We start from the raw sequence: 19,304 nt of genomic DNA on the forward strand, positions 1-19,304 counted from the left end.
GCACTGATGTTTGAATATCCTACCATTTTAATACCATCATAATATAATGAATATATCTGAGCTTTACTCTGAGTAACTCTATTTGTCCCTGTTAGCAGAAGAAGCTGACAGTCATGCATAAGAAGCGTCATGCTTTGCATAAAGGATACCGGGAATGAGCCGTCCAGACTCTTGATTTGCGCCCCTCCAGGGTTTCTGGCAACATGTCTTTTATATTTCCACACAGATGACGGCAATACGTCCATACTTCTTGGACCTGTCATCCTAATATCTCTGAGCACACTTACGCCTGTTTGCTCTAGGACCTCTAAAGTTTTTGGGTGATTCACAGTTTCAGTGATTCATTCATAGTTCACATTTCTGGTTTACTGAAGTTGTTGGGCACATAACATGATGCACAGACTGCTGACGTCAATCAGCAGCAAATGAAGATAGTTTTACAAACACTGGTCTGATTCACAGAAGGATTGCTTGGCTTTAAGCGCCTCTTACCCTGTGAGTCGAAAAGACATCTGATTTCAACACACACAAAGGGTTAAATGCTCCCCGCTGCGCTCATGCACTCTTTGCACACTTTCAATGGGCCATTATGCTTTGATTTGGAGAAACATCAGCCCTCTTTAATGCAAACAAGCCTCATTGCAAAAATACATCTAATTCACAAACAACAACATCGCTAATAGCCACGCCCAGTTAGACCGGAATAAATACCGTCTGCTGAGAGTTGGTGATAACTGCGCCGCAGAATTAATGAGTTATGTCACATTCAAACCTTCCTGTGATCATGAGAATAACTATACCTCTTACATTGACATTACTATAGTTTTTAATATGGGCGCCGGTAGCCTAGTGGCTAGTGCGTGCGCCTCATGTGCGGAGGCTAAAGTCCACCAAGCCACTGTCCAGTCTCAAAAACATGGGCGTAAAAGCCCCCCAAAAAACAAATAAATGTTATAATCAGGGGTGAAATCAGTCCATGGCAGGGAGTGGCTTGACCCATCAGACTTCATCCACTAGTGTGGTGACGGGCTGGCTGCCTTCATGGGGGATGGGCATGCAAGTGAGTTTTCTCGGTCCACCATTGCTTTCTCCATCAAGGGAGGAAGCTTTGTTTTAAAACCATGAATCTCATTAAACTTATGGAGTCTGGTCTCACAGTTAACTGGAAAAGCTGTGTCTCTGTATGTGTCAGCATGAGAGCACGGCTGTGCACACAGTGGAGGTGCAAATACCTTCTCTCCACTATTAGTTGTAACAAGAGAGCAAACTTCAAGACGCTGGACAACTTTGAGGGCATGTGTTTAAAAAAAATATTAGCACAGTATTCATTGTGAATAAGAGCTTAAAGAGTCCATATTCTGCTCTTTTTGGGGTTCTTATATTTAATCTATGTACCTACTTTTGTACGTTCACAATAGATAAAGTCTGAATAAAGTGTCTGTTTTCATGTACTGCTCCTCCTTGCTCCCTCTACGCTCTGAGTCCGTCAGCTACACTCTGTTGAGCCCACACTGTTAGACCCCACGTGGGCCAAGTCTGCTCTCTAACTAACAAACACAGCAGGAGTCACATTGTCGTCTGCCTTTAGATGTCACCATCAGCTTTAAGGACAGCGTGCATCTCAATCGTACCAAAGGTAAAACGTAGACTAGGTAGGAAATTTGCAGAGCAGTGACGATGTCATTACTGTTCGACATACGACCTGTTTGCTGCTAGCCGCTATGTTAGTGGAAGAAGGTCCAATCCTCCTGTAGCAGCGTCTGAAGTACTTCCATTAATAAGTCAATTTTCCCAAGGTGCACGTTTGCTATACTGGGACAATGACAGCAGTCCCATTCAAAGGCCTAATTGAGCTATAACTGCAGCTCGACTTAAATACAGAATTTTCCCAAAGGTGACGTCATCGTCGCCCTTATCTTTTCATCTGGCATGCCTCCATCTTTCACCCTTCTTTCCCCCTGGCCGTGCTCAGAGGGAGTTTAAACCCTGCACACGTCGATGAGATTACCTCTTCTTCTCAAAACCATTTCTCGTTACTGGGAGAACGCAGAGGGAACGGCACTCGGCCACTCTGATGTGCGACGCATGGAAAGGTGATGGTGTTATTGTTGCAGGAGTGCAGTGTGATGAAAGAGATAAATGGATCCTCCAGGCTAATGGAGGAAGGCGTCCCAACATGCAGCCTACTGAGTGGAGCCAGCTGCAGCCGAGCTGGAGGGAGATTTCTTCGTCGATGGGGGGGGGGGGTTGTTTTTCATGTTCTGAATGCCGCTTTGCTCATTTCTGCAGGCGGGAGCCAGAATGATTCGGTCGTCACCTGCTCGGGTTGTGTCTCTAAGACACGAGGTCCATCCACCTGAATTCATCATTGTCATTCAGCTCACGGCCTCGGCGCTGCTCTCGCTCTGCAGAGACGCCGCCAGCTGTGCACGTGTAAGACATGACAACCCGGCTTTAGCTGACAAACAGCTGCCGCTCACCAAAACCTCTGCCTTTCTCAGAATGCTAGGTTATATTAGCTGCCATCTTTTCAATAGTCTGTATCATGTCTTCACTGGGGCGCTCTTAAGTCGCTCGAACACGTCTCCCGTCGACAGTCTGGCTAAGACCCGACTGGAATACAAAGTTACTCTGCCCTGCTTTAATCTGCTCTTATTATGCTTTTATGAGCTATTCTCAGCACTATTGTGGGAGTTTGGTCAAGTAATTACTTCCAATTGACTGCCTCTGGAATATTATTCATTTGGATGCAGTTCCTTGGTGACTTTTAGAGAGAATGCCTCCTGTTGGATTACTGTGATTATTTCTTTTAAATAGAATTTCAGAGGCGCTTGCCTTCTTTTCTGAAATAATTTTGAGTATCTTATCTTCAGCCAGGGTGTGTTTTTTGCAGCGTCGCTTATAAGGCCGGCTTGTTACTTCTGCTCTATCTCTACAGTTTGTGAAGATTCCTGTGATCAATGCGGGATGCAGATATTTCTCTGCCTGTGATGCTCTTCTTCAAAATGTCTCCTTTCACAGTTCTTCTCCTTTTGAATAGTTTCACATTTGTTTTGCTCTCTGAAACCTCTGCACCAAGTATTTTGATCTCTGAACTGGGCAGACTCTGGAGTTTAAATCAAGACCGGTCTAGACCACAACTGCGCTCTGGTCTTGGTTAGTGTGGACTTGACTACAACACTAGTTCCCCCCTCACCTCACCCTTTCTCCCTTTTTCTTTTTTTCATCTTGTTCTTTCTCCTTCTTCCTTAAAATAATAATTTAAACATGTACATTTATCATACTCTCTCTCTCTCTCTCTCGCCCTCTCTCTCCATAATTATAGATTTTTCACCCCCATGTACACACCCACAATCATTCATAATGCAGTAATTATTTAGATTGTTTTACTCTTAAACACATCTCTCATCCAACTAGGGGCGGTTGTGGCTCACTTGGTAGAGTCGGTCGTCTCCTCCCTGGAAAGTCGGGGGTTCGATCCCCAGCTCCTGCAGCTACATGTCCGATGTGTTCTTGGACAAGACATTTAACACCAAGTTGCTGCCTCGGTGGCGGTGTATCAATGTGTCTGAATGGATGAGTTACCTCTGATGGTCACTTTGAGTCGTCAGAAGACTAGAAAAGAACGATACAAGCTCAAGTCCATTAACCATTCTTGACAACAGGTTTTTCCTTTTCATGAAGAAGATCATAGTCTAATATCTGCCCCTGATTGTCGTCACTCATTGCTGGGCTTCAGCTGGTGTAACCTCAGTGCTTTGATTCCATATCGTCCCTCTCCTCCTCCTCCTCCTCCTCCGTACTGTGTCTCCTTTGTGCAGCAGCAGCCGTCAAGCTGTGAGTGGCAGACCACCACTTTAAGATAACAAGACAGTAAATCTTCATTCTGCAAGGCACTACCTGTATTTCCATAAATTGGCATAGCTGTTGTGTAAGTAAGTGGGGCATAGGAAAGTTGCACGTCCTTGAGGCTGTTGTTTTCATGCTGTCAAGGAGAACCTGCTCTTCAGATCCGTCTCTCTTCTCTCCTTTTTTTAATGAAACAGTCGCAGACAGCGCAGACGGTCCTTATTTCATGCATCACTTGAAGGTGCAGAGCGCATATACCTGGCACCATGGCCAACCTCTCTCTCTCTCTCTCTCTCTCTCTCTCTCTTACATGTTATATGCAGTTAACAAGCTGTTTGGCCGTACAGCAAACACACGCAGCAGATGCTTTGGCAGCACACAGAGGATCTCCCGCATCACAAAAAGAACAAACTCATAAACACGGCTACCTTTGAAGAAAGTGAAGTGACCCTCATGACCATCACTCGCTATAACCTGTTAGTTACATCTCATTTATGTTGGGACTGTCTGCCTCTCTCCTCCAGTAAACAGCGCTCTGTCAACTAGAAGTGATTTGGCAAATTTAATTTAAAAACTGTGTGTGTCAGGGTTTTTCTTTTTTTTTTTTTTGCTGCAGTTGGTCGCCCGGTTTCCACAGTAACCAAATCTCACACTCCATCTGGAGATGCACACGCAGAGTGAAGTGAAGGAAGGTTTCTTTTAAAGGAGACATATTATGAAAAATCCACTCTTACAGTGTTTCTGAACATTTATTTGGGTAACCTGAGAGTCTACTGACCCACAACATGTGAAATAAACCATCCAGTCCTTTGTTTGTGGTCTGCATAAGTCTTACAACACAGAGAAAAATGATCTGTTTCTAATGTGCTCTCCTTGTGATGTCACAGTGGGATTCTGGTAAAAAAAGAAATCCCCTCCCCTCCCCTGGTATCTCCACCCATGGACTCCACCCCCAGACTAGAACAAAACTTTTGCGCAGGTCGGCCATTTTTATTCTCTCCACAGAGGAGTGATGTCTACGGGGAAAACTCAGCGGGGGCTCATTACATTTAAAGAGACACACACAAAAATGGAGCGTTCTGAGAGAGCTGGTTTATACAGGGTCACAAACCTCCTCTGGTGCTTGATTCATGTTATATTTTGAGTCGCCATTCTCCCTGTTGAAAGTCGACTTAGAAACGACTTTTCTAAGGTGAAAAAGTGACATGTTGTTGCTTTAACTGAACAGACTCCATTAGAGTGAACATGAAGAACACAATGCTATGCAGTCATTTAGGACGATGCTTGATGCTTTAGTTCGATGGAAATACGACTCGATGGTACACAGCGGTGATGGCGTGAGTTCTTAAACACGAGTGCTTTATTTGAATCTTTTCTTCTGTTAAACATATCAACTCCACGACCTTTTTAGAGACGACTCTAAAGTCAGCATGAAACATGTGTAAGACTTCTTATTAACCACCAGCAGGGGGCGTCTTGACTGGTTACAAAAAATCCCAAATGTGTTTATTTGGAACGCGATGAGAAGTTGAGGCCACCTCTCAGTGACAGTATTACCTCAGTTAAACATTTTCCCGCTGAGCTTATGGTCACCTTCACATGTTGAAAGTCGTCTTCATCTCAGATCTGCTTTTTAATTTTTACATTTCAGTCCAAAATAGAGAAAAACTGCTTGAATACCTTTCGCAAGGGAATGTAACAAAAGCAAGCCGATGGATCTTTCATCACTTTGCACAGTGATAGCAACGCTGCATCAAAGCACTGACACGACTGCAAACAAATGTTTCCAAATGTTCTACAGCGCTCTGCATCCCATTTACGTTTTTTTTTTTTTACAGCCCCTGAGGGCAAAGGTAAACAAAATTAAAAAATTTCCAAACCCTTTTTCTCTCGGGGAAAGTGCTTCAGCATTTCAGCGAGCCTGCAGGAAAATCAGGGATTTGTACAATAGCTCACGCTGCAGCTTCTGACAGCGGCGCAGGATTCCCCAGCTCCACATCTAGATGATAACGGCTTTGATTGCACAAACCTTCAGTGCTCTAAAGAGTGATGTCCGCTTTTTCCTTGTGGCTCCCATGGCTGCAGTCTCGGTTATTGGTGGGGAGAAACAATCATTGTGTGGTGAAAGACAGAAACACAGGGCCCGGGCCTGCGGCTTGGTCGAGTTGTTTTAATTAACTGAAACAATGTTTAATCCAGTCCTCAGGACAGTGGGATTACAAATGGGTACGGCAGGAACCCAGTGTGGCACTCTGGGTCTGGCTGCAGGCTCCAGGCTGCAGTGGATTTGGATGCAGGTCAGTCTCATATGAACGCCTGGATCCCTGCTCGGAAACCTCTGGATTATGGCTAAAAAGCACTCAGCCGGGTTGCAGCAGAGGATTAAGGGAGTCCTGCTCTGAAAGGCAAAGGTGCCAAAAAAAACTCTCGGTTGTCTTCAGTTTCTTCCTCTGGACTTCCTTCATGTCTTTACAAGTCAAGGACAGAGCCTTCAAACTCTGTTCAATTACGTCAGAGTACTTTTTCACCGCTGACACAGATGTTTAACAATGTGGTATCACACTATTACGGGATGTATTCGGTGTAATTATACTTTGTTCTCTTGCTTGCAGGAAAAAGCACTCAGAGAAACAAAGGGGGCTGGGAGAGAGTGTGAGAATGGTCTTGTAGTCGTCTGAAGAGAAAAATACTCCCGGGTGTCTTTATTGGTGTTTTAATCAACTCCAACATTTTATCGATTTCAGCAAGAGGCATTTCATAAAGCAGCAGGCCAGAACAGGTTGGCAGTGTGTGCCTTCCGCTGAACAAGCAGCAAAACTTTTCTCCATGGGAACGTAAAGCCCCCGACTCCAGATCAGAAAAGTCCACCATTATTGTTCCCCCCTCCCTCCTTCTGCCTGTCTCTTGGAACGCCACATTATTTTGTTGTCTGAGGCTCTGTTTCTTAAAAATCTGATGATGATGGCTGAAAGGTTTTTGAATCTACCTTTTGGAGAAGCTGTCGCACCACGGCAGCGGATCTCTCTCATTGCTTGTCTCATTAGATTGATGGCAGTTTTTCATTACAGCATTTAACAGCCTTCTCCTCCTATCTGGAGAAATAATCAGAATCATGGCTTAAAGGCTTCGTCTCTTGGAACGTTGACTCACTTCTCTTCCGTGCAATCAGCGGGAGTAGACGGATGACTGTGCACAATATTGTCTCGGATTAATTACACTGACTAACCAAAAACCTCGTGTGATATGGCAGAGAAATATCCTGTTAAATATGCCTGAACTGTAGCAGCGCTAAACCGACTTAGCGGCTCACTGAGCTTGCATGTAAAGTGTCGTGCCTATGCCTCATAACCCTTTACCCAGAGCCCATTCATCTTCCCGCGCTTTTCTATCAACGAGTGCAGAAATAAACCCAAAAATACTCCCTTTGCAGATAAGAATCAAACCAAACAATGCTACCGCACAGAGAGCGATTTGTTGGTGTTATTAAACTGAAAGCAGGATTCATATAAGAGGTAGTGAAAAGGCAGGATTAAAGGACTTATTATTAAAAATAATCATTCCTCATCTGGAAATGAAAGTAACAGATATTATGGGAAGTTATTAATGCTGTGAGTCATCGTGAGGCCTTTTGGTTTGTTATGAGGCTGAAGACAAAGGGCAATGATTCAGGTCGCCATCTTTGATTGGACGAACGGGTAGTCATCATTTTTGAATGAAGGATTTCATATGTGTGATTAATTAGGATGGTAATGTCGGCCGGTTGGTCGCTCCATCGCTTTGGGTCACATTCAAATCAGTCCAAAACTGCTGAATCCATCGTACACACCGTGCTGACCTCGGCTAACCATCGATTGGTTCGCTGTAAGATTTGGAAGAAACACTCAGCGTGTTCAGACGGGGCATCTGTCAGGATTTAACCATCATAGGAAGATACAAATTTACAATTGGCACGCTGGTGGCACAGTGGTTAATGCGTGCGTCCCGTGTATGGAGGCTATAGTCTTCCAAGCGAGTGGCCCAGGTTCAAATCTGACCTGTGGCACCTTTCCCGCATGTCATTCCCCACTCTCTCTCGCTCCCTGATTTCAGACTCTAGCCACTGTCCTCTCTCTCCAAAAAAGCCCAAAAATAAACCTAAAAAAAAAAAAAAATACATTAAATCAATGAAATATCAACACTTTTTAAGTTTGATTGGTAAAATATTGGGTTTAAACATTAATGGGGGGGCATGTACAGATGAGTTGCCAGGGGATGGCATCTTATGGCCCCCCAGGTGATACCCCAAACTGCTTTACAATGATTGGCTATTTGCCTTTCCAGGGATGGGATTTATGTTGAAATGAAACACTATGTGCCATGGGCCATGTGTTGGCCTGTCACGATTGGTTGAAGGAACAAAGGAGGCGGACCCACTTGCAGATACAAAGAAAACTAAATTTATTAAACAAAAAGCCAAAAAGGCAAACAAAACTCACTAATTCAAAATGTTCAACAAATATCCAAAAAGGGAAAACAAGGAGCCAACGAGGAAACACTGGAAACTCTGACGGACAAACTACACTCAACTTACAACAAAGATCTGACAACACGAGGGAAGGAGACTAAATAGACACGGGGTAATCAAACACAGGTGAGACTAATGACACAGGTGAAGACAATGAGGGTGATCATCACTGAGGGAAACACACAGAGGAAGGGATGAACACAAGAAACACTGAGGACAACTACAAAATAAAACAGGAAACACTAAAGACTAAACTATGAAACATTAAGACAAAAACACACATGGACATGAGAAACCTAAACGCTGAAATACAAAACTAAAGAAGACCAAATCATGACATGGCCTCAGATTAGCTTCTCCTCTGCCATGTTTGTTAACATGGATGATATTATAAGCCCCTCCCCTTCTTGATTTTGATTGGTTAACATTGTGAAAGTAACACTGTTCCAAAAGTTAAAACTTTTTTACAGCAGAGAGCGCTGTGAGTGTGGCCATGAAGAAACAGCTGACTCACCGTGGGAGTTTTTGCACACAGAATGCTGAGCACTGAAAATGCTCGACCGCTTTGGTTTCTGTAGAAAAGAAGCGCAGGAAGAAGCTGTTAATCAGTGACTGCTCGGTCTCAGGTAGAGACTGTTAAAGTTCAGACTGTAAGGGTTAAACGTAGAGGCCACACAAACGTGTGAAAAGTAACGGGAAGAAGAACATGTGACCTGAATTCAAGACTGAAGTGAAGAAACATCCACATGAAGATGTTCCAACGAGAATGAAATATTCAAGAGCCGTCCCGGGGGGTGAGGAATCTAAAAGAAAGAAAAGACGAGCTCCTGGTGAGTTCTGAGATCAGTCAAACACACACACACACACACACACACACACACACACACACACACACACACACACACACACACACACACACACACACACACTCGGGTTTGATGTGTCTGATTCAAGCTAGCTCACAGCTAAAGGTTGAACAGTTGGAGTGTTACTGTACGTTTTGTGGAGATCTGGTCTGACAGGCCGGTTGTCGAATTCAAGTTTTTTTTGTTGTCTGAACCCACAGCACACATGACTCTACTCTTACTGAGCAGCTGGGTTACCTCTCCTGCTCGAGGGAACTTCAGCCGCCGCTCCGGTTTCAGATTTTTTGTCCTCACCTGCGTTGAATGTGGAGGAGGAAATAAACAGGTTTAACAGCAGATGAGAGGAATTCTGCAGGAAGATTAGCGCGACACATGCACACACGTACCACCAGCAGAGGATTTCTCTGAGATTAAAAAGAATCGACTATTTTTATCCCCCCGTTTCCCCAGAGCCACTCTTACCTATGCACGATGCAGATTAGGGGCGAGTAATGTTCTGCTGTTATAATGAACTGGTGGCTGTTTGAAGTTTCTTCTTGGCTGTTTCTCACAAAAAGGAATTCCATACGGTACCTGCAACACAATTTATGGATCTCGTTCCCCCTGCTTTGTGTTTCCAGTGATTGAACCGCCTAAGGAGGGAGATCTTAATTCCCTTATCAATAATACTGTACAAGCGCCGTGTCACTGAGGCACATCGCATCAGTGCTTCTTAAAAAGTGTTTATTCTTTTCTCATAAATGATTCACACTTTGGCCCCCATGGTGGGTTTGTGGCAGACCAAATCTGGGATGTTTGATAGGACAGAAGAGGAGTATTAGTACTGTCAGGGTGCGTCCTCAGTCTGACAGTAGCCGGGCCTCATGTGTTGAAGTAAATATGTCTGTAAATGTTTTTATTACTATATTTTTTACTGCTGTATTGTATATTTTGGAGAAACTGTAACGATGGAATTTCCCTCTGGGATTAATAAAGTGTTTCTGATTCTGTGGGAGTGGCTTTCATCCACATGAGCCAAAAATACACTTTCTGTATTTTCTCGCCCAAGAAGGCACCAACTTCAAAATGTATTTCACATTTCTACATATATGACCCGATGTCAACACAGATTCATGTTTCATCGGGTGAATTATCCTCTTTAAGTATTTGAAAGGCGCGTTCCCCGAACCGGCCGCATACCATCCTCGTTTGTTTTGACTTGCAGGTGCATGTGAAGTGATGTCTTACGTTTAATTTCGCAATGCATTGTGGGTGTTTAAATACAACTCATTTCTTGAAAGGGTGCATCTGAATCATATTGCACAAAACCAGGAAGTTAGCATCCATGCTGAAATGTTCAGTCTACTGAGGTGGACCCTAAAACATGACCACTGAATGACCATGAGGGTTCAGTCCGAAACCCATCGGATAGGGACTCAGTTTGTCGTTCACCAGCGGGGACTCAGACCTAAAGAAGAAAGAGGGGGGGGGGGGGGGGGGATCTCTGGGGGGTCTGTGCACTGCAGCTACAGTAAGGCTGCTCCCTTATTTTAATTTTTAACAGCACTGTGTGTGAGTGTTACGAGGGGGGGGGGGGAGGCAAACTTAATTTGCTTTGTGCAAATGATTCTATTTTTAATTAACTCATTTAGGCATTAATAAATCATGACCTCATTGATTTGGAGACATTTGGGTAATTACTGTAAACAAATGAGACAAGTCACTGAGTAGCCTGTCAGCCGCGTTTTACATGAAGTGTCCCGGAGGTTAGACTGTGCCAAAAATCATCTGCACTTCTTTAGAAAACATAAAAAAGAACTTTTCAGAGCACGAATGAGAAAAAGAAGAGAAACAGCTGAACGTCTTGTGTGAGAGGAAACAAGACGGAGAGGATCTTTAGAGGAGGTGGAGGGATCACATCAGTGTCAGGCTTTTTGCTAATGATGCCACAGTGTGCACTCTTTGTTCAGTAACGTCTCCCGTGTTTATAAGTAACTCCTCAAGTTTTCTGACTTCAGACGACGATAGAAACCAAAAAAGAGGAAATCTTCAGCAGGAAGTTATGCAAACTTTAAATGAGTTTACAAATTCAAGAGAATGAACCGTCTCCGTCACAGCTCGGTTAGGACTGGAAATCACAGACCACTTTCTGAAGGTCTTGGTCTCGGTCTCAGACTGGGCGGACTCCAGATTTTAAATCAAGACCACCGCTGATTGGCTGTTTTTCCTATTCTTCTTGGTCTTGGTCTTGGTCTTGGTCTCACCCTGCCTTGGTCTCGGCCCGCCTTGGATTTGGTCTTGGTCTTGGTCTTGGTCTTGGTCTTGGTCTCGGTCTCGGTCTCGGTCTCAGTCTCGCCCTGCCTTGGTCTTGGTCTCGGTCTTGGTTTTGGTCTCGGTCTTGGTCTTGGTCTCGATCTCGATCTCGTCTTGGTCTTGGTCTTGGTCTTGGTCTTGGTCTCGATCTCGATCTCGATCTCGATCTCGATCTCGTCTTGGTCTTGGTCTTGGTTTTGGTCCTGGTCCTGGTCTTGGTCTCGCCCTGCCTTGGTCATGGTCTTGGTCTTGGTCTTGGTCTCTGTCTCGGTCTCAGTCTCGGCCTGCCTTGGTCTTGGTCTTGGTGTTGGTCTTGGTCTTGGTGTTGGTCTTGGTTTTGGTCTCGGTCTTGGTCTTGTCTCCGTCTCGCCCTGCCTTAGCCTTGGTCTTGGTCTTGGTCTTGGTTTTGGTCCTGGTCCTGGTCTTGGTCTCGCCCTGCCTTGGTCTTGGTCTTGGTCTTGGTCTTGGTCTCTGTCTCGGTCTCGGTCTCAGTCTCGGCCTGCCTTGGTCTTGGTCTTGGTGTTGGTCTCGGTCTTGGTTTTGGTCTCGGTCTTGGTCTTGTCTCCGTCTCGCCCTGCCTCAGCCTTGGTCTTGGTCTTGAAATGGTCTTGATCCCTGAATGTCTTGGTCTTGTCTCAGTCTCGCAGCACTCTGGTCTCGGGTATGTCTTGGTCTCGGTTAGTGTGTACTTGACTACAACACTAGAATGCTTTAATAAATATTGAAGCCTTCTTGAAACAGGAAGCTGTAAATGCAACCCCTCAGCTGTTCTGAAGGGGGGGGGGGGGAGGACGGGAGGGTGGGCTCCGAGCAGAAAAACACTGTTCAGCCGAACACTATTTATGTCTAAGGCCAAAGACCAATCCAAACAAAGACTGCTGAAAGACCACTTGATTGTAACATTTGCAATCGACCAGTCCAGTGAAAGGCCCCCCCGCACATAAAGGCAGTTTAGACCATGTATGTTGCCATGGTTACTCCACAGTTAAAGGCCCATTGTGCTGCACGGCGTCTCTTTGAAGGAGCTCTCAAAGAATGCAAGCAGCTACGGGGAGTCTCAACCAAAAAAAGAAGTGATCCCCAGAACAATACAAGAACTTCAAGAGGTGCATTTACAGAGCGCGCTCATAAGAGAACAAAAGATCTTAGCAACATCAACAACACTTAGAGCATCCACTCCTGAGTGGAGGATGGGGATGGAGGAGGAAGCTGCAGCACAGTGTGAAGTCTTTGTTCTGTGTTTGTTGGTGTACAGGAGAAAAAAATAATGATTTCTCTGAGGGAGGCCATGAAACAGGTAATGTAGCAATGTGATACTAGACAAGGTAGAGCTGTCAAGCTGGTTTAAAAAGATCCCATCAGGTATTCTTTAGAGCTTACATGATAGTGCTTTTCATGGTTTGGGTTATGCACCAACCCCAAAAGACCCCAACATTTCTGTGGAAATGAAGATCTACAGCAGATATTCCATGTCAAAGACTTAAGATAACGTCTCCAATAGCTGGGTGTCCTTTGAGCCTGTGATAGATGCATGGCAGCTGTGGTTTAATATACACATCGACGTACATTGAGCGCTCCATCTTGTGTGTGCGTTCAGGCAGGAAACATGCAGCAGGTTTTGGCTGTCGAGGGGGGCTGGTGCAATGGACCGGTGGACCATGAGATGCACGGTTACACCAGCAGGGATGAGGATGAAAAGCATGAAATATGTTCTGAGTATCATCAGGCAGACATGCAGAGCGCTGGAGTGGCATCAAAACATTTTAAACAGTTTAAACCTGTTTTTTTACTTCAACTTGTTATTTGTGATCTCTCAGCTGTGGGACGGTCGGTGGGCTGTAAGAAGTAGGGGTGTTCCTATGGCGACTAATTTTGAAGTCAATTAAATGCAAATTCAGACAAGTTGAATACTCTAGAGCAGCCTTTCCCAAACTTAAGACTGACGCGGCCCGCTCTGAAATACAGAAATACTCCGGGGCCCATTCTAAAAAAAATGTACGTCTATAATTTTCAGTGAGGGTAAATTATTGGACATGACAACATGATATTATGGAGAGATAGACACAAAAGTTTATTAAACATTATGCTCATGCATAGTCATTACACGCCTTACAAATCACTTAAAGGGTTAAATCACGGTAAATCATCATTATTGTGATATTTCGTTTATTTTTAAAATTGGTGGAGGGCTTTTCGCGGCCTACCTGCAGTACCCACACGGCCCACCAGGGGGCCGCGGCCCACACTTTGGGAAGCACTGCTCTAGAGGTAAGAAGAACAGTTATGGGATCATAGCGTCTGATGGAAACAAGTAGTGAATGTTAGCATTGTTAGCATTGTGAGCCTTCAGTCCTCGTTGCACGATGACGTCCACATGGCCGTGCTGGTTACGCTGTGTTTTCACAAAAAGCAGTCGTCAGCGTTCCTCAACATGAAGGGCTTTGAGACAGAACACTTAAATCTCTTTGTGAGAAACAAAATGCTGCTAAACTCGACAGGAAGAGGAAACAATTAGTCTGCAGTAAATATCAGCAAGCCTCTCTCCGGCGTTTGACGGATGACGACTTGATGTCTTGACGGTCCACAGTGCTGATCGGCTGCGACACCTCGCTCAGTGGCTGTCTGCTTCCCCCTTGCGTGGTCCTGAATGTCAATCTGCCGAGCTCCCCCACACTCACACAGTAGCTACCAGTGATGCTGCACTAATTAGCCAACCCTCTCGAGTAGCCCGGCCCTCCCAATGGCATCTGTGCCAAACAGAATTATTAAAGAAGGGGGGGGGGGGGAGGAGCTGCACCTCCTCTGCGGAGGAGCAAACACCCTGCTTCAGTTTTAGCATTCACTTCGTCGCCCTCGGGCTGGGGGGAGCCAACCCTGTCATCAATATTAACACCTAGATACATCCGCCGCTGTAACGCATATTTCTTACCCCCACCTAATAAATGTTTCATGTGAATCACATCATTAGAATTCTTCATTCAAACGAGCGACGCCGGAGACGATTTCTGGCTCCATGACTGGATGCTGATGCTATGTCTGTTTAATGGTTAAGTCAACGTGGTGAAGGAAGTCCGTGTGTGTGTGTGTGTGTGTGTGTGTGTGTGTGTAGGGCGGGCAATAAACGTCCTTCCACGCTTGGAAACAGAGCTGCCTAGCTGGTAAATAGATTAATTTTCTACACCGCTAATTTTTTTAATTTAATAATCTTCTGGCCGCCCTTCTCCACAGCACTTGGCCTTCCTCACCTCCTGTCTCCCGGCATTCCAGCGTCTTTGACGGCTTGTTTGCTGATTTGTTTATATATTTATTAATTCATTTACCCCCTCTCAATCCAATTTTAGCTGACATTTCTTGTCAAGATGCGAAGAATGACCTTTGAAAACTGAACACTTCCCGCCGGAGATGTGAAGGAGGTCTCACTCTCTGCTCAGAAAACACTCCTCTGAGTCAATCTCCTCTCCACTCATCTGCTTCCCCTCTCTCTCTCTCTCTCTCTCTCTCTGTTAATTCTTCTATGACTATCTTTTGAATAGATAAGGTGGCTTTTAAAAGACGCTACTAACCTGTATTCTATAATCCGCCTTTGATATTCAAATATCCACATCCACAGGCGTGCCAGAAACCGGAATAATTGTAAACAACATCTTAAACTCAGAAGTATGTCAATGATGATGGGAGGAGAATACAGACCATAGTTTGAAGTTAATTTGAAAATTATTGGTATCTTGCTCGGATTCAGATGAAAAGATTTAAAGTTCCAGTCAGTGAGATGTGTAGAGAGTGAGATGATAAAGGTATCTTACTATCTGATCATTAAGGAAACATGTTGAAGTGCTGGCTTCTCTGACAACAATGCAGCAGTCAGTATGTCCTCCTTCTAACTTTAGATTCTGCTCCTGAATGCTCTGGATTTGTTTGGACCAGAGAAGGTAGGCGCTTTTAAGACCCCCCCCACACGGCCGTTTTGGACGCCCCTCGGTTTGTCAGATATGAGAGCAGTTATCAGGTCAACAGGTGTTGCAGCGATGGAAGCGGGCAAGAGAAGTGGTTCAGATAGAAGTGATTGTCCCCGACCTAAAAAGCCTCTGCATGTTTCTAATAAGCTCCACGAGCAGAAACGTGCTCAAACTAGGATCAATATTGGAGATGCTTTTGAAAAATGGAGAGAGGTTAGAACACAGAAAGGTTTACAGACCCATGCAGAGCTGGATAAACACTGAAGCTTCAGAGTCCACCACATGGTGACCTGTGTGAGCATGGACTCTAGAGAGGAGGGGGGGGGGGGGGGGGGGGGGAGAGACAGCTCTCTATGATGTTTAGAATCTAGACTGCAGTACCCATTTTAAACACTAGATGTTAGAGTTACATACTGCTCCTTTAAGCGTTTGCAATTATTGCTCTTGTCTGTCTCATTCAAGCACAGCTAAAGCTAACAGCTAATGGCCTAGCTTCAGCTATAAAATTAGAAACAGGAATGCAAAGCAGCAATTATAGAAACTATGAATACTGTAATAAAACAAACAATATTAAAACCCATGAGCAGAGCCAACATCAATCCATGTAGTCATTGTGTCTTTGGAGCAGCCACAGCCAATCAGGAGTCAACAAGTCTTTGTTTACTTCCCAGAAGAAATTCAAACCAGCATTTCCCTTTTGCATCAGACATATTGGTCCTCTTGTAAATGTTAACGTGTGAAAGCAGACCAAACTCGAGGTGATTATACAACAATGGATCAAACTGGTCCGTGATTCAGACCAGAGCAAACGATCTATAGGTGTGAATATAGCTAAGAGACACAATGGTATTTATGGTGGTCTGTACGACTCAAAACCAGAAATGAATGTAGGTAAAATGTTATAGAGCAATTATGATGTGTGTGTGTGTGAGTGTGTGTGTGTATGTGTGTGTTCCTGTGGAGTACTACTCTACATCTGGAGATGTTTGGTTTAATGTGTGCCTATTTAAGGGTCTGCATTTGACGCGTGTCTCTTTGGAGATCTGTGGGATAAATGCGAGTCTATTTTGAGGTGTGTGATTTGACGTAAGTGTTGAGCGGCCCGGCTCTGCATCACCCTGTGAGCTGCTGTTTGCTCGCCCACCTTCTCTCTCTCTCTCTCTCTCTCTCTCTCTCTCTCTCTCTCTCTCCCATTCCACGATGTAATATATTCTCTCAGTGTATCACACAGTCCCATTGGGAGCGCAGGTTTTTCTTTCTTTGGGAGGTGAAATTTCATGCAGCATCTTTACATATCTACACACACACACACACACACACACACTCCCAGTATTCAGAACAGCGCTGCATTCACAAAAAGCACACATTTCAAGGTGAAGCTACTTAGCCGCTTTCAAAGAGCGACTTTATGCAAAAATGCTACTGTTGCTTTTACCTGTGTGTGTGTGTGTGTGTGTGTGTGTGTGTGTGTGTGTGTGTGTGTGTGTGTCTGTCTGTACATCCTTGTGCGTGTGTGTGTGTTTGAATGCGAACTTGTGATTCAGTGTGTGTCCGTGTGATATCACAGGAAATAAGAAAGACCTGCAACATCCTTAGCCTCCTGTTGCCATGGCGACAATTCTTGTAACAGGAGTACCTAATAGGTCTTCCATACAAATTAACCCACTACAGAGTGTGTGTGTGTGTGTGTGTGTGTGTGTGTGTGTGTGTGTGTGTGTGTGTGTGTGTGTGTGTGTGTGTGTGTGTGTGTGTGTGTGTGTGTGTGTGTGTGTGTGTGTGTGTGTGTGTGTGTGTGTGTGTGTGCAGGTGTATGTGTGTGTGTCATAATGAATTTCATCAGTCATGTTCCTAAATAGCAGGAAATGAAATACTTAAGATATTCACTTCTGTTCTCGAGTTCCAGATTTATATATTTTCAGATTTGTGTAAAGTTTTAGTCAGAATTGAACAAGCAGAGATGTTAAATGTATGAGTCAGACGTTCATCCTGTTTTTTCGGTGCTGTCTACTCCCTTATTTTATGGCACATCCTGCATGTGTCACTCCTGTGTGGAGGACTCATTATCGCCCGTACATGCACGTGGTGATCAGGTGTTGCATTCAAAGCTGCAGACATGTGCGAGGCATTTGAGCCGTTTAAACACGGGAAAGTCAAAACCTTGACATCGGGGGAAACAAAGAGCCTTTCAGTGAAGCTGCACGGGCTGATAAAAGGATCTGATGGTGTGTTTTCTATGACTAACTGCTGTGTAAATCCTCCCTCGGAGATGCTGTATTTCATAATAACTGTAAATACAGATGCCTGGTGTTCGTATTTAAACGGATTCAAAGTTCTGGTCAAATCACTTTGGAGTTTCTGGTTATTTCTTATTGAATTTAGAGGCTTCCAGAGGCAGAGGGGTTCTTTAAGTCTATTGAATTATTGGACTTGAAAGCGGTCAACTTTCTTTTATTGAGTTGGCTCAGGCCTGAAGCTGCACACAGCCGGGGCCTGTTTTTGTCGTTTCACTGTCAATAGCGCTCCTTATTCTGCAGCACTGTGCATTTACCCGTTTGCTTTTTTCCACTTTCTTTTTATTTGAGTCGGATTGAATTTATTTGATTTGACTGAGATTGAGTTTATTTGACTGGGCAGATACACATCACAGCACCAGTGGGATAAAAAAAAAGTACAGAAAGATGTGTGCTTGTGATAAGCAAAACATAAAAAGAATTTAATTTAATTTTACCTCAAAAGCGAGCGAGAAAAACAGTCAAAATGACCCCCAGAAAGATACGCTAATTGGGTTCCTGAAACCAAAGAGGACACACAAAGTGGTTTAAAAACAGAACACGCATGACATCAAGCAAATGACATGAAATCATTCATTTTAACCTTCTCTTTGTTTTTTTTTCTCTCTCTTCCCTCTGCAGAAACTTGTCAAAGAATCCTCTCAGCACTCTGTCATGGCAGCTCTTCCAGCACCTCCAACTCTCCGAGCTGTAAGTCTTCGTCTTCTCCCGTCTGATCTCTTTCTTGTTGGCTTTTGTTTGTCTTTTATTAGAGCAATTTATCTTCCCTCCCCCGAGCACTATCGGCCTCAATACAAATCGTCCTCACTGAACGCCATTATAATTCTTGTCTTTGTTGTACAAAAACCGCTCATTTGTCTGAGTGTGTAAGAGACTGAACCTATAGGCGGTATGGCGGCGCTGCTGAGATCACATAAGTCATTTGTTGACATAATTAACCCTCACAAAGGGGAACTTAATGGTCTGGTAGGAGGAGGCAGCCAGACCTCATTCTCTTGTTTGTTATGAATATTTTAGTGTTCGTTGTGTTCATGAAATGAGTTTGCTCTTCCACCACCGGGGAGAACACTGCAACGTCGACCCGCTTGTAATGTACACATCATTACGGCTGTCAGCGCCGTCCGTCAAGCCGCTCTGCTTCCTCTCGTGTAGAGACGAGGTTTAGCAGGATGTGACACAAAACTATTTCCAGCAGGCCTCCTTATTGTTCTATTTTCAGAGTTAGAAGCAGGGCAGGCCCTCGGAGAGCGCGGCACAATGCTGAGCTGGGGTAGTCCTTTCCACTGTACACAGCACACTTACACTGTCACCAACGTTGTATACATTTGTGTATTTAGCCTTCGGCTGATGTCTTGGAGGAAAGACGCTAACCAAAAACCGCAAAACCAACCGTGTTCTCTGCTGGAAAACGGTGGATTGCTCCCTAACCCAGGTGGGGAGCGAGTCCTTGCCCCAAGCGAAGGAGTTTAAGTATCTCAAGGTCGAGTGAGGGTAAGATAGACCGCGAGCTTGACGGGCGGATTGGCTCGGCGTCGGCAGTAATTCG

The 19,304-nt window shown here is 44.6% G+C and overlaps 1 protein-coding gene across 1 annotated transcript in view; it reads left to right on the forward strand.

Annotated features, from left to right (window-relative positions):
* Positions 1-19,304, forward strand: part of ntrk3b (neurotrophic tyrosine kinase, receptor, type 3b) — a 251,433-nt gene that overhangs the window by 80,057 nt on the left and 152,072 nt on the right. Inside the window, exon 4 of the mRNA XM_061045439.1 lies at positions 18,380-18,448. Within this exon, the coding sequence (XP_060901422.1) occupies positions 18,380-18,448 (69 nt within the window). The remainder of the gene's footprint in view (positions 1-18,379; positions 18,449-19,304) is intronic.

This window comes from Labrus mixtus, chromosome 1 (assembly GCF_963584025.1).
Source record: "Labrus mixtus chromosome 1, fLabMix1.1, whole genome shotgun sequence".
Classification (NCBI taxonomy): Eukaryota; Metazoa; Chordata; class Actinopteri; order Labriformes; family Labridae; genus Labrus; species Labrus mixtus.